The sequence below is a fragment of the Engraulis encrasicolus genome, chromosome 9, assembly GCF_034702125.1.
Source record: "Engraulis encrasicolus isolate BLACKSEA-1 chromosome 9, IST_EnEncr_1.0, whole genome shotgun sequence".
In the NCBI taxonomy this organism is placed as follows: Eukaryota; Metazoa; Chordata; class Actinopteri; order Clupeiformes; family Engraulidae; genus Engraulis; species Engraulis encrasicolus.
This window is the reverse complement of record NC_085865.1, coordinates 23339067-23354066: the sequence shown is the minus strand read 5'-3', so window position 1 is coordinate 23354066 and position 15000 is coordinate 23339067. Positions and strand designations below refer to the sequence as shown.

Sequence of the window (15000 nt, the reverse complement as noted above, 5' to 3'; positions counted from 1 at the left end):
TCTCTCTCTCTCTCGCCCCCCCCCCCTCTCTCTCTCTCCTATTCTCTCTCTCTCCCTCTCTTCCCCTCCCTCTGTCTCTGTTTGTTTTATTGTGGCCCGGAGATCCGATACTTAAGTCTTCAATAGGCGTGTCCCTGTCCTAATCTTATTAGTTGTGAAGTAGGCCAGGTCTGACCGCACTGACGCCCGCTGCAGAGGAGCAGGCTGGTCAGCAGTGGGTTAGCTCTCACCCTATGGATTGGGTCCTAAGCCACTTTCTCTACACATACACAGGTACTGACACATACTGGCTCCATTGATTGTTTGTTTACAGGGATAACGGTTGCATGGAAGACTGTTGATTTGTTGTGTGGATCCAGAGAATAGCACAAACACAGACAGTGATGCTTTTATAGAGATCTCACCACAAAGGGAGCTTTACGAATCCAAGCTATATTGATCCATTTTGATGTTAATATTGAGTAATGTCATAGCAGCCAGTAAGGACTGATCAGACATAATAAAGTCCCACACAATACATTGCACTGGTGTCCAGAGTTGTTAAAGGTAGACCTGCATCAGCGAAACGAAGCAAACATCCCTTGGAATGGCTGTCGATGTCTAGAGACGCCCCTGCATGCCAAGCTCAGGCCAATTTTGTAGACTGAGCCAGGCACTGTTGGCACGTCTTTGCCCAATCTCACCCTACATACCCAATGTACGTGTATGGGCACACACACACGTTTGTCCATGTGGCCATTATGTGTATTTATGTAAGCTACTTGACACTGTTTTCCACCGGGGATCAATAAAGTTAACCTACTCTACTCTACTCTACTCTACTCTACTCTACTCTACTCTACTCTACTCTACTCACACTCAAGCACACACACACACACTCAAGCACACACACAAACACACTCAAGCACACACACACACACTCAAGCACACACACAAACACACTCAAGCACACACAGAGAGAGAGAGAGAGAGAGAGAGAGAGAGAGAGAGAGAGAGAGAGAGAGAGAGAGAGAGAGAGAGAGAGAGAGAGAGAGAGAGAGAGTCTGGGCATGTTTGTATGTGCCACTGTATGCACAAGTTCCAATATTCCTAAAATATAAATATTGGTGCGAAGGCACCACAGTACAGCATTAAATGCAGGCCAGAACTGCTCAGCTAAACAACAGTCCTGGACGGATGCTTTAGACCAGTGGTTTTCAACCTGTTTGGAACAAACACCCCCTTGACCTTATGCCAACCCCCCCCCCCCCGGTATTAAAAAATAAAATAGACTACCTCTTTCAGGTGTATGCTTCTCCACGCCCCCTGAAAGCTCCCTAGTGCTCCTTTAGAGGCTGTAGAACACCTGTTGAGGAACAATACTTTATACTAGTCTTTCTCAATGGGGGCTCTAAAGCCCCCAGGGGGCATTGGGGAGCCATTCTGGGGTGTTGAGAAGGATACAGCAGAGAGGGGGCTGTGCTTGGGGGGCATTAGTACATTTTATCTTTTAATAATAAGGGGGGCGTTGGCAGGCTTACGATGAGGTCAAGGGGAGCGTTTGGAGGTGTATGATGAGGTTCAGGGGGTGCTAATTAAACAAAGGAACCACAGCTTTAGACCCACACAGTGCCGTTGGCAGCACGTTGCATAGGCTGAGAGTATGACGTAGAGGTGAGGTGAGCTGCACTGTAGCACGAAGACAAAGCCCATAGTTAACTCCCTCCCTCCCTCCCTCCCTCCGCCTTCTCCTCCACATCACCTCCTAATCCCCTTCAGTACAGTACTGTACTGTAAACAGCACCATTCATCGCACATGAAAAGCAGGCAACAAAGCCTTTCCTGAGCTCCGAGTCCTGAGCCCCGGCCGGCCTGCCTGCCTCCGTCCCCATTTTAACGATCCTGTTTCTCCTCTTTTTATGTACTGTGCTGTGGAGCTTACACAGGGGGTGTTTGGTGTGCATCATGGCGAATCCACCCTTAACTGGGGGACTTGGGAGTTGGTGGTTGAGGTTGATAATGTGTGTGTGTGTGTGTGTGTGTGTGTGTGTGTGTGTGTGTGTGTGTGTGTGTGTGTGTGTGTGTGTGTGTGTGTGTGTGTGTGTGTGTGTGTCTGTGTGTGTGTGTGTGTGTGTGTGCGTACGCGCGCGTGTGCACGTACATGTTAGTGGTTGAGGGTGAAAGTGAGTGTTTGTGCTACGGTGTGTTTTGTGTCCGTACACGTACACGTACATTGTACATTGGGTATGTTGGGTGAGATTGGGCAAAGACGTGCCAACAGTGCCTGGCACAGCCTGCAAATTTGGCCCGAGCGTGGCATGCAGGGGCGTCTCTTGAGGCACATCTACAGCCATGCCAAGGAATGCTTTGCTTTGTTTTCGCTGTGTAATAATTGTCGTATAATTGCGCCAGAAGTGCTGCGCTCCAGCAAACCCCAATGGACTCATTTGATTTTTGCGGGTTCCCTCAATAAATCTTCAAGCTAGCGTCAACGGTTAAAACCACACGGTTGATGTTGCAATGTCAAAGACTTTAGTTTTGGGTTTCTTTTACTTGCATGTTACTTTAATGGTGCCTAGAGAACCTTTTTGACACAAGACCAGTCTTGCATCACTTCTACCAAACCACTGGAACGCTGAACTGCACTGAGGGCAAAACCGCTGGAAATGTTTCTGTTGGCACTGCCGTTGATGTGTTTTAACACTCTGTGGCCTCCACATGCACTAACTCAAATGCAAATACATGGAATGAGGTTCAAGGGGTTAGAACTAGTGATGGGCAACCTGGATTCAAAAGCTACATAGCCTATGGACAGGTAAAACCAGGCATGTTGTAGGACATGCCACTGGATTGTGGCTTCTCAATCCAGGTTGCCCATCACTGGTGAGAACTAATAAGTCACAAAAATGAGGGGTTCATGGGTACATATACTCATAATGTCACATATGACAACAAGGGGCAAGTGTTTGAATTTGACCTTATGTCATTTACTGATTCTATCCCTTCTCTATCCTTCAATAATAAAAGGTAGACATTTTACACCAAAGCAACAGTCTTCTATGGCAAAGGCATGAGGATCCAAAGATGAGGAAGAGATCGGGCCAATTCAGGTGGTCCATCTCTTTACAGAGGGTTATGGTGTGGTGCTAATGGGATTGGGGTGCAAACTACTTAGGTTTTAGGGTTTTTGACAAGTTGCTGATGAGTTCCTGCCAACACCAACAACACCATTAGAGGACCAAGAGATACATAAGAGGAAGTGTTCATGGTGTTCCAAATCCTCACAGGGACACACGGAGAGAGGGCTTAAGGTGTGGTTGGGATGGGGTCAAAAATAATTGCTTTTGGGATACGCTGTGGCTCAGTGGGCTAAGGAACGCTGCTCATAAAGCCGGGATATGGGTCTTTGCCCTCCCACTCATTTCATCTTCCACTGCCTTTCTAAACGAAGGCTGAAAGGCCAAAAAAACTAAACTAAACAAAAACACGCATTTCAGAGCCCTGTCCCACACATTTCTAGCGGCCATCACCCCTGCACCTGCCAAAAGCAACACCATTGCACAACAAAGGAGAATAGGAGAGCAAGAAGATAGAGGCAAAGTTATCGCACACCAATGTAGTTTTTTGAGCTGCTGGCCACTTGTGCATTCAAATACAAAACAAAATAAAGAAGATGGCGCACACTCTGCTTGATATTTTGTTGATGTGATGTTTGGGCCAGTTTTGAAGAAGGTCAGGAGGCCAAAATGCCACTTCAATAAACCCTGGGGGGCAGAGGAAGCGCCATCTTGACAGAGGCAAAACACTCACCACACGGAAGAGCTTGAAGAAGTCTATGTTGGCGTAGAAGCGGTCCTCGATCATCTGCAGGCGCATGGGCGAGAGGGCACACATGGCGTGGCGCACGGCGTACAGGCCCCGGCGGCTGGGGAAGATCAGGAAGCGCTCCAGGAGAGACTGGCTGCACGCTATGTCCTTCAGCTGCAGGTCGGGCACGCCATACGCAAACTGTGGACACCAGGAGAAGAGAGGGCAAGAGCGGGGAGAGGAGGACACCAAGCAACATATAAGTAGATAAATAGATCAACAAACACAAACAGACAAAAAATGGGAAAGGAGGGGGCACCAGATAGAAACTAAATACATGAGCAAATAAACACAAGAAAAAACAAAAACGATAAGAAAGTGAAGTGTGACATGTTTGAATGAAAGGAATTTCGAAAAGGAAAAGAAAGAATGAATGCTGCAGGAAATAAAACATCCAAGTTACATGGAAAAAAAGAGGGAAAAAAGCATTCAATCATTTCTGATTAATTTGATTCATTGTTCATTAGTGCGACACAGGCATACATCAACGTCGAGATAAAAGTCCCCAGCCATGCGTACTTGGGCATAACAGACGCGACTTCCTCTGTGAACACGGAACCCAACAATGGCCGCATTCCCATGGCGACTGCCTATTTGTGGCAACAATTTGTAACCAGCAGATAACCGGCTGCAATCTGATCTCCATGCCCCCCAAACCCTACCTACCCCCACTCCATACACACACGCACGCACGCACTCACACACGCACCCAAAAACATGTTTAGAGACACACACACACACACACACACACACACACACACACACACACACACACACACACACACACACACACACACACACACACACACACACACACACACACACACACACACATCCCATTCATGCCAACCAACCGAAACAGCATCCAAAGGACACAATGTATCATTACATTGTTCCCAATAATGACATGACAACCCCGGCCTGCTAGCAGGTGTACAGTACACAGACTGTATGCCTACCCTGTACTGCAGTCCATTGGTCGATTTCCTTGGCCAAAAAAAAATCGACCAGTGACAAACATGGATGATCAAATACTCAAAAAGCACTCGGTGATCAAACCGTGTGAGAGAGAAAGAGCCATTGTGTAGTGCTTCCATCCCCACCACCACCTTCACCACCAGCAACATCACTACCATCATCCCCCACCCGTCCCATCAGGGGTGGCGACTTGGGGGGCGGGGGCCAAGGGAGAGAGGGGGCCCATAATTGGGTCCTTATTTCATTGTATGTATTGAGCTGGGGGGCCCTCTCAGACAACTTTGTCCTGGGCCCAGCCAGAGCTGTCAGCGGTCCTGCATCCCATCATCATTCTCCCTCTCCCATCCTCCACCCTCACCTTCCCCTGCTGATAGCCTGGTGGGCCAGGCATGTATTGGCAGAGGCTCCTGCTCAAACAGGATTACGTAACTCGCAACAGGAATAATACAAGGGGGAACGTTTTTGGCGTGGGTGACACATTAGCGAGACCGAGTCACCGCGGGGCGTCTGAGAGACAGTTATGGGGAGTGACAGTGACAGTGAGAGCGGGCCCTGTAACAAAGGGGACAGTGTGACGGCCAACCAACACCCTCTCCTCTCCTCTCCTCTCCCTCCTGTTCCACACACTTCCTCAACAACCCCCCCACACCTCACTCACAGGGACAGTGTGACGGCCGACCAACTCGCTTTGCTCCTCTCTCTCCTGCTTCCCCCCACCTGACTCACAGGGACAGCGCGACGACCAACCAAGATCACTCCCTCCTCTTCTCCCTGCTCATGCACCCCTCCCCACAGCCAACCTTACTCACTCACAGGGGGAAATACGCTGTCAATAAGCTGCTGAGCGTTCGCACACACACAGACATACAGTGCACACACACGCACGCACACACACACACACACACACACACACACACACACACACACACACACACACACACACACACCACACACACACACACACACCACACACACACACACACACACACACACACACACACACACACAGGCGTCATTGTTACGATTGTGTGCAACCACCTGCACACAAAAAACACACATAAAACACACACACACACACACACACACACACACACACACACACACACACACACACACACACACACACACACACACACACACACACACACACACACACACAGACACACAGACACACACAGACACACACACAACCCCAGTGTCCATGCTGTGGAAGTAAGACCTGTGGTGTGTGGCGTCTCTGGCCCCTGTCTGGTGTTCTGAACAGGACAGGACTGAAGGGGGATTCAGAGTCGCGCGTTCACGGAGGTTCTGCACAGAGAAGCAGCCACCGCGCCCCCCTGTGCAGCGACAAAACGACCCCTGGCTGCAGTACACGCATGTTTCTCCCAGGCTGAAATGTCCGTGAGCTGAGCTATGCTTGAAGACGGTGATTGGTCAATGCGCTTACGGCAGTCCGGGGGGAACTCAGCCCTGATAGGTCAGTTGTGTTCTATTCTTCTACCCTACCGCGGAGGTTTGAAGGAAAACGAAAAACACGATGCAGTTGACTTGGCAGGAAATCACTGGAGTTTACTTGACAGGGAGAAGAGAAACTGTTTTTTATTTCAGTAGTACTACTTCCAAAAAATCAATTAGAAATATCCAGAAAAGGCCATCATGAAAATGATATGTTTGTAGTGTGGTAGTAGCAAAGAAGCCTCTTTGTTCTTTGGTAGTGTGGCAGCTAGCTCATTAAAACAGGGTTCGCTAATGTCCTGTAGAGTTTGAATGGGTTTGGCTGACAGTTGCTAAGCTAGCTGTTAATTAGATAGGCTATCTATTGTATTTAAAAATGGCTTTTGTTTCATTTAACCACCTCAACTGTAAAACATGAATAAAGAGAGAATCTTGTATGCTATCATTCATGTCTAATTACGCCACAACTTTTTAAATTAATAGCAAGAAGCCTCTTTGTTGATTTGTAGTGTGGCTAGCTAGCTTCTAAAACAGGGTTCGCTAATGTCCTGTAGAGTTTGAATGGGTTTGGCTGACAGTTGCTAAGCTAGCTGTTCATATGGCCATTAGATGTATTGTATTTAAAAACAGCTTTTGTTTGGCATTTTAACCACCTGAACTGTAAAACATGAATAAAGAGAGAATCTTGTATGCTATCATTCATGTCTAATTACGCCACAACTTTTTAAATTAATAGCAAGAAGCCTCTTTGTTAGTGGTAGAATTACGTTTCAGGTGGCTAGTCAACTAGCTTTGAGTTTGTAATGACTGATTTAGCTGGCTAGCTACTACTAGGCCCCAGGTGTGAATGGCCATTCATGCTGTCTATTGTCTTTTAAAATGGCGTTTGTCTTTCATTTAATCTCATGTAATACTTGACCAAAAAGAAACTGATGTTGTACCATCTAATTATGCCCCAACTTTTAGAAGTAGGCTACTAGTGGAATATTACGTTTTACATAGCCAGCTGGTTAGCTTTGTGATTCATTCTAGGGACTGGGCTCAACTGAATGAGTTAGTTCGCCCCCTGTTGTCACGGAGGTGAATTGACGTCATTAAATTCTCAGCGGTGAAAAAAACACCACGCCCTTTCCTGCATGCGTACGCAGGGCGACTATGAGGAATACACATCCCGCTGACAGTACGTCCATGCTGTACCCCAAGTCAGCACAGCATGACTATGTATCAGGCTTGAGCAGTGCTGTGCTGTGCTGTAGTGTGCTGTAGTGTGCTGTAGTGTGCTGTAGTGTGCTGTGCTGTGCGCTGTAGTGTGCTGTGCTGTAGTGTGCTGTAGTGTGCTGTGCTGTGCGCTGTGGTGTGCTGTGCTGTGCTGTGCTGTGTTGTGCTGTGCAGTGCGGTGCGGTGCGGTGCGGTGCTGTGCTGTGCGCTGTAGTGTGCTGTGCTGCGCTGTGCTGCGCTGTGCTGTATGGTGCTGTGCTGTGCTGTGCTGTGACTGTGCTGTGGCTGTGCTGTGCTGTGCTGTGCTGTGCTGTACGCTGTGCTGTAGACTGTGCTGTGCTGTGCTGTGCTGTAGACTGTGCTGTGCTGTACGCTGTGCTGTGCTGTGCTGTGCTGTGCTGTGCTGTACGCTGTGCTGTGCTGTACGCTGTGCTGTGCTGTACGCTGTGCTGTGCTGTACGCTGTGCTGTACGCTGTGCTGTGCTGTGCTGTGCTGTGCTGTGCTGTGCTGTGCTGTGCTGTGCTGTGCTGTGCTGTGCTGTGCTGTGCTGTGCTGTGCTGTGCTGAGCTTGAATGTGCTGTGCTGTGCTGTGCTGTGCTGTGCTGTGCTGTGCTGTGCTGTGCTGTGCTGTATGGTGTGCAATGCTGAGCTGTAGTGTGGTGTGGTGTGGTGTGGTGTGCTGTGGGACCTGCTGAGTTGCTGGATGCTGGCCTCAGTCCAGGCGCTCACATATCCAGGCAAAGCACAATAAACAAAGCTACCAGTGGGAGGCCCTCTCTCACCATCTCTGCATCCATCCCTCCATCCCTCCATCCCTCCATCCATCCATCCACCCTCTCTCTCTCCGTCTCATGTGCTTTCTCTGTCCCTATATGTAACTCTCTAGCTCTGTTTCTTTTTTTTATTATTGGTCTCACCGTCTCTCTCACCATCCTCCCTTCTCTCTCTTTTTCTCCTACTCTAGCTCCAACCCTCCACTCTCTCTCACACACACTTTCTCTCTCTACATAAACCCTCATGTGTCTCGGTCATTTCACCATCCCTCTCACTGTCTCTCACTAATCATTCACGTAAATATCTCTCTCTTTCTTTCTTCTCTGTCCGTCCACCTGCCAGTCTGTCTCTCTGCCAAAGCAGTGCATACAAATAACACAACGAAACAAAAGTACAATTACAGTATTATTACAGTAGTATATTTTCAGGAGTATATAGTCTCAGTCAACCTGCCTCTCTGTTCTCCCTCTGTCTGTCTGTCTGTCTGTCTGTCTGTCTGTCTGTCTGTCTGTCTGTCTGTCTGTCTCTCTCTCTCTCTCTCTCTCTCTCTCTCTCTCTCTCCTCTCTCTCTCCTCTCTCTCTCTCTCTCTCTCTCTCTCTCTCTTCTCTCTCTCTCTTCTCTCTCTCTCTCTCTCTCTCTCTCTCTCTCTCTCTCTCTCTCTCTCTCTCTCCTGTGACCCTGGTTGTCCACATTCCTGGGCTCCCACCGGCTGCCATTATGTGTCTCTCTACAGGCCGGGCTTAGCGCTGACCCCTGGGTGTAATTGGCTGTCTCGCTGCGCATTTGTGCTGTGTGTGTGTGTGTGTGTGTGTGTGTGTGTGTGTGTGTGTGTGTGTGTGTGTGTGTGTGTGTGTGTGTGTGTGTGTGTGTGTGTGTGTGTGTGTGTGTGTGTGTGTGTGTGTGTGAATGAATGTACAACTCTATGTGTGTGTGTGTGTGTGTGTGTGTGTGTGTGGTGTGTGTGTGAAACTGGCTCACTGGCCATGCGTAGTGTCGCCTCTGAGTGTGTGTGTGTGTGTGTGTGTGTGTGTGTGTGTGTGTGTGTGTGTGTGTGTGTGTGTGTGTGTGTGTGTGTGTGTGTGTGTGTGTGTGTGTGTGTGTGTGTGTGTGAGCGAGAGAGAGACAAAATAAGACTGAAAAGTGACAAAAAGGGAGAGAGAGCATACATTTTTATTCCCAGACCCTGTCCTATTTGCTCAAGGATGAAAAGCTTTTGGCAAATTGGGTTGTGCTTGCCTATGCATATGAGGGAATGTGTAGTTTTACCTTTGTGCTGTGTGTGTGTGCGTGCAGATGTGTGTGTGTGTGCATGCGTGTTTGAGTCTGTCTGAGTGTGAGCGATTCTGAATGAGAAGCAGAGAAAGACAGAGAAAGTGACAAGTGACAAAAAGAAAGAAAAGGAAGAAAAGAGTAGATATTTATTCTGAAACCCAGTACTATTCGCTTACGAATAAAAAAAGCTTTTTGTCAAATCGGGCCACGCTTCTCTATAGATTGGAGGGAATGATGTGGAGCAGGGGTGAGCGAGCGTCTGGTCTGGTCCAGTCTGGACAAACAGCGGTGTGCATTTTTGTCATTGTGTAGGAAGGCAGCCACTCTGGTGCCCATGGCAACTGAATGTGTATGCCAGGCATCTCGGAGCATGTATACACATGCACGCCTATGGCCCTCTCCATCTGACTGACAGACATTCTCTCTCTCTCTCTCTCTCTCTCTCTCGCTCTCTCTCTCTCTCTCTCTCTCTCTCTCTCTCTCTCTCTCTCTCTCTCTCTCTCTCTCTCTCTCTCTCTCTCTCCCATCTTCATCTATCTTCCTCTGTCTGTCTCTGCTCTGTCTCTCTTGTTGTCTCTCTCTGACTGCCTGTCTCAATCTCTTCCTTTTTATTCCCCCCAAGTCTCTCTATGCGTCCCATTCTATCGGTCACTTAACCTCTCAGTTCAATTTCATTCAATTCAATTCAATTCTAATCAAGGGTAGCTTTATTGGCATTGCACATAAACCAAAGCCGACTCTCTCTCACACCATCTTTTCCTCTCTGTCTGTCTGTCTGTCTGTCTGTCTGTCTCTCTCTCTCTCTCTCTCTCTCTCTCTCTCTCTCTCTCTGACCATCGTTCCTCCCTCCATCTCTTTGTTTATTTTTCTATCCCTCAACCTTCATTTCTCTGTACTCCATTATTTTTTAATCCCCCAAGATTTCTCTCCCTCGCTCTCTTCCCTCACATCTTTCCCCCTGTCCTCCTCTCCGACCCGCCCTCCATGTCACTCCATTTACACCTCTCTCTCTATAGCCTATCTGATTAGTTGCTAGGGGCTTATAGCAGTGTGTATGTGTGTGTGTGTGTATGTGTGTGTGTGTGTGTGTGTGTGTGTGTGTATGTGTCCCTGCATGTGTGTGTGTGTGTGCGCATCCGTGCTTGTGTGTATGTGTGCGTGTGCATGTGTGTGTGTGTGTGTGCTGTGCGCGTGCGTACGTGCATGCGTGTGTGCGTATGTGCGTGCATGTGTGTGTGTGTGTGCGCGCACATGCATGTGTGTATGTGCATGTGCGTGTGTGCATGCGTGTGTGTGTTAACGCCATGCCAGGGCTAGACCCAGTGAGCACCATGCGGCCCACTCCTGCAGCCGTCTGAATTAGGCGGCTCTGAGAAAGAGCTGTCATCCATGGGGGAGCGCGGGCTGGCGGGCTGGCTGGCTTGCTGGCTGACTGGCTGTCCGCTGCTGTGCTCCTCGCCCCCGGCCCCATTAACATATGAAAGCCGCCAGCGAGGGGCTGCTCTAATACTGATGTCATGCAGGCCAGAGGGGGGGCTTTGTTTTGGGCAAGGGGAGAGGGGTGGGAGCTGGGGATGGGACGGAGGCGTGGGGTGGGATGGGATGGCAGGGTGGGCTACCCTATTTTGCTCTCTCTCTCTCTCTCTCTCTCTCTCTCTCTCTCTCTCTCTCTCTCTCTCTCTCTCTCTCTCTCTCTCTCTCTCTCTCTCTCTCTCTCTCTCTCTCTCTCTCTCTCTCTCTCTCAACCCTCATTTCTTCTTTTCTTCTACTCCTCACCACCTTACTCACCATCCCATCCACCTCCACCTCACTCATCAACAGACCCGACCACCACATGCCTTCTGTGCCCTCTGTCTGCCCTTGCTCACTAATACTGTAAGTGCTGTTTGGATTCCCAAAATTCCCAGGCATTGGGTGTCCGCGTGGGTTAGCAATCACCCCTTACGCTGCGAGAGTCTCTCTCTCTCTCTCTCTCTCTCTCTCTCTCTACTGTAAGCACCTCCTCAGTTCTCACCCATTGACTCACTCACCAACACATTCACCCAAGCACCCACACACCTACCCGGACGTTACCCGCAGTCTGCCCGAGTCTGCCCTTACTTTCTGTACTGTACTGTACTAGGTTCCCATAATGGAAGGCCATGGGGTGTCCAGGTGGGGTAGCACTTGCCCCTCTACTCAGCTATGTCTTGCTGTGCTCTCTCCATCTCTATCTCCATCTTATATGTCTTGTATCTATGTACGCTGCCTTCACTTCCCTCAGGATTAATACAAGTACTCTACTCTACTCTAGTATCTGTTGTCATCCCACATGCATGTCTGCAATCTACCCTTGGCCATACCTTTCTCCATGTCCCCCTCTTTTTCCTTCTCCTTCAGCGTGCACCTACCCACCTCACCTCACACACTGACTGACCTATGCACTCACCCACATGTTTGCCTGAGTTCTGCCCTTGACTTCAAGTAAGTATTGTGTTTGGATTCCCATAGGTTCTCTATTAAATGGGCAGCTGTGGCCTAGTGGTGATGGAAATGGGCTTTAGATCAGAGGGTTGCAGGTTTGAATCCCACTCTTCCACACCCTATCCCCCTCCATAACTGAGGTGCCCTTGAGCAAAGCCCTTAACCCCACACTACTCTAGGGACTGTAACCAATACCCTGTACTCATAACAACTGTAAGTTGTAAGCTAAGTGTAATGCAATGTAATGAAAGGCATTTTGGGTGACCTCAATAAGGTGGCAACCGGGCAAGTTCTCCCCAGGAACTTGTCAGATTATTGTGATGATTTCACAACCATCCACCCCCACACAGAAGACTCCTCCAATGTGGAGGAGGAGAGTTACGTTGGTCAGGTTTTGTTATCAGGAACATGGGCTGCCCCTGGCTGGCTGACCAGAAGCCCATCGGGTGGCCAGGCCCCCACAGCCTCCTACGGAGCTGAGTCAATAAACTTTATCTCTCTGACGAACTCTAATCTTGTTCTGAGCAACATGAGCCATATACTACACCAGACCATGGCTGTATATTTAACGAGTCCTGATCTGTTTTAGGATCTTTAGTCTTGTGGCTCATGCCGTTTGTTTGTGCAGGTGGGAAAATAGACAAATGCACACATATAGCATATAGATTGCCTTTGACACTGACCTTTAAGGTGGGCTCAGGCTGGCGGGTGTGCAGCGGGGGTTTGTGTATGCATGTCTGTGTTTGAGTTTGCATGTGCATGTGTGCTTCTACCTCCCCTGTGTGTGTGTGTGTGTGTGTGTGTGTGTGTGTGTGTGTGTGTGTGTGTGTGTGTGTGTGTGTGTGTGTGTGTGTGTGTGTGTGTGTGTTTGTTTTTTGTAGTTTATCGAAGCTAGGGACCCGCAGAGGCCTGTGTGTGTGTGTGTGTGTGTGTGTGTGTGTGTGTGTGTGTGTGTGTGTGTGTGTGTGTGTGTGTGTGTGTGTGTGTGTGTGTGTGTGTGTGTGTGTGTGTGTGTGTGTGTGTGTGTGTGTGTGTGTGTACGTGTGTACGTGTGCCTGTGTGTATGTGAGCAGAGTCCATGTTTAAAGCACACTTGTTGGCTTAGTCATGTTTACAGCCAAACAGGAATCGTTACACATACTCATAACATCAAGACACCAATCCTCCTTCAGATGACCACAATGGCCTCGAACACTAATATGTCCATCACATCAAGAACAGCAGCATACCAGGCCAGCACACACATGTGCACACACACACAGACACAGACACACACACACACACACAGACACAGACACAGACACAGACACAGACAGACACAGACACAGACACAGACACAGACACAGACACACACACACGCACACGCACACGCACACGCACACGCACACGCACACGCACACGCACACACACACACACACACACACACACACACACACACACACACAGGGATCCGCGGGCCACTAGCTTCGGTCTCACACAGGGAGACTCATGTAACCATCTGGGGCCACACAACCACTATTTGGACAATCACGCTGAGCCTAAGCATGTTGCCTTCAGTACGAGTAGGGAGGGGGCAGTGGGGAATTAGTCTGTGTGCGTGTGCGTCTGTGTGTGTACACAAGGCATAGGAATGCTACTAATGAGCCGTGTAAAGACGTATGAGTTATGTAAGCGGTGTGGTAATGTTTTACACAAAGTAGGAGATGCTGGAGTTCTGCGGGTGGACTGATGGGTATGTGACCAGTGACCACTGACCTCAAGAAAGGACACTGCACTAGTAGTCCACCAGCTTGTCTGTGGGAAGGCACTTTTGGCTACTCTCACTAAGAACAAAAGTCAAGCAGTAGTACCATGTTGCGACAAGAACTGAATGGAGGCTATACCCTATGAATATATGCCTTATCAAAGAAGACCAGATTTGTAATTTACCTGTAAATGTAATAGCCTGGCGATGCCATCCTATGTACTCTATCCAAAGATTCTGGGAATCAACAGCCGGCTTTCGCCCAGGCTATAAATGTAAAACACCTTGCATTGGGAAAAAAACACTAACCGCACAAATCCTAAAATGTCAACCCATTTCACAGGACTGATGACATTTACAGTACTGGAAGTGAGAGGAGAAGATTGCAGAGGAAGCCCTGATCTCCTTGCCTGATTATCATAGACTTGCAATCGCGATTCGATCTGTTCCCGATTTTTCCGGAGCTGGGTAACGGTGTTAATCGAGTTCGAGGCCTGACTAGAAGCAACGCCGCCCAAGGTGTTGCGTCACTAGGAGGGCGCAGCCTGGCAACTGATCTCCTGATCTCAGGTCTGTCATGCGGGGTCAGCGGTGACCTACCTGTTCAGGACGGACTCTAGCGTTCATCAGCTGGTAGACCACGGAGTCAGACAGAGGCACGTCTCTTAGCAGGAAAGAGGTGACCGACTCGTCATCCTTTAGTATCTCTTCCACCTTCACACCACGACCTGCAGAAAACACAAGAAGACGAGTGAGTAAGGGTGAGGACATGGACTGGGGTTCTTTTTTTGCTAGAATTCTCTTTTGAAGACTTTGCCTTGGTTTAAATGGCTAAGGCACCATAGAGGGGCCCGGGTTCAATCCAATATGAGGTCATTTGCCGAACCTCCCCCATCTCTCTCGCAACCATTTCCTGTCATCTATTCACTGTCACTATCAAAATAAAAGCATAAAAGCCCGCAAATACGTTTAAAAAGAATTTTCTCCTTTGGCAGGAAGATAACTTTTTGACCTATCAGCCCTCCTCAGATTCCAGGAGTTTAGAATTCTAAGGAGTGTGTGAACTTTTAACTGCTTGTTCAGCACCTGGGATGCACACAAGTTTTCATCCAAATGAGGACACAATGAGACCAATGGTACCTGACAGAAACAACTTTTATAGGAGCATCACCACCTTTTATGTTTTACATTCACAACATTATGTCAGGAAGTCTGCTCCAGTGCAACCTAGTTACCATGTTATTCTTA

The 15000-nt window shown here is 48.7% G+C and overlaps 1 protein-coding gene across 1 annotated transcript in view; it reads right to left on the bottom strand.

The window, feature by feature from the left end:
* LOC134455615 (retinal-specific phospholipid-transporting ATPase ABCA4-like) overlaps positions 1-15000 on the bottom strand; it is a 103374-nt gene that overhangs the window by 73618 nt on the left and 14756 nt on the right. Inside the window, exons 6-7 of the mRNA XM_063206790.1 lie at positions 14353-14480; positions 3790-3987 (exon numbers count right to left, since the gene is read on the bottom strand). Coding sequence (XP_063062860.1) covers positions 3790-3987; positions 14353-14480 — 326 coding nt within the window. The remainder of the gene's footprint in view (positions 1-3789; positions 3988-14352; positions 14481-15000) is intronic.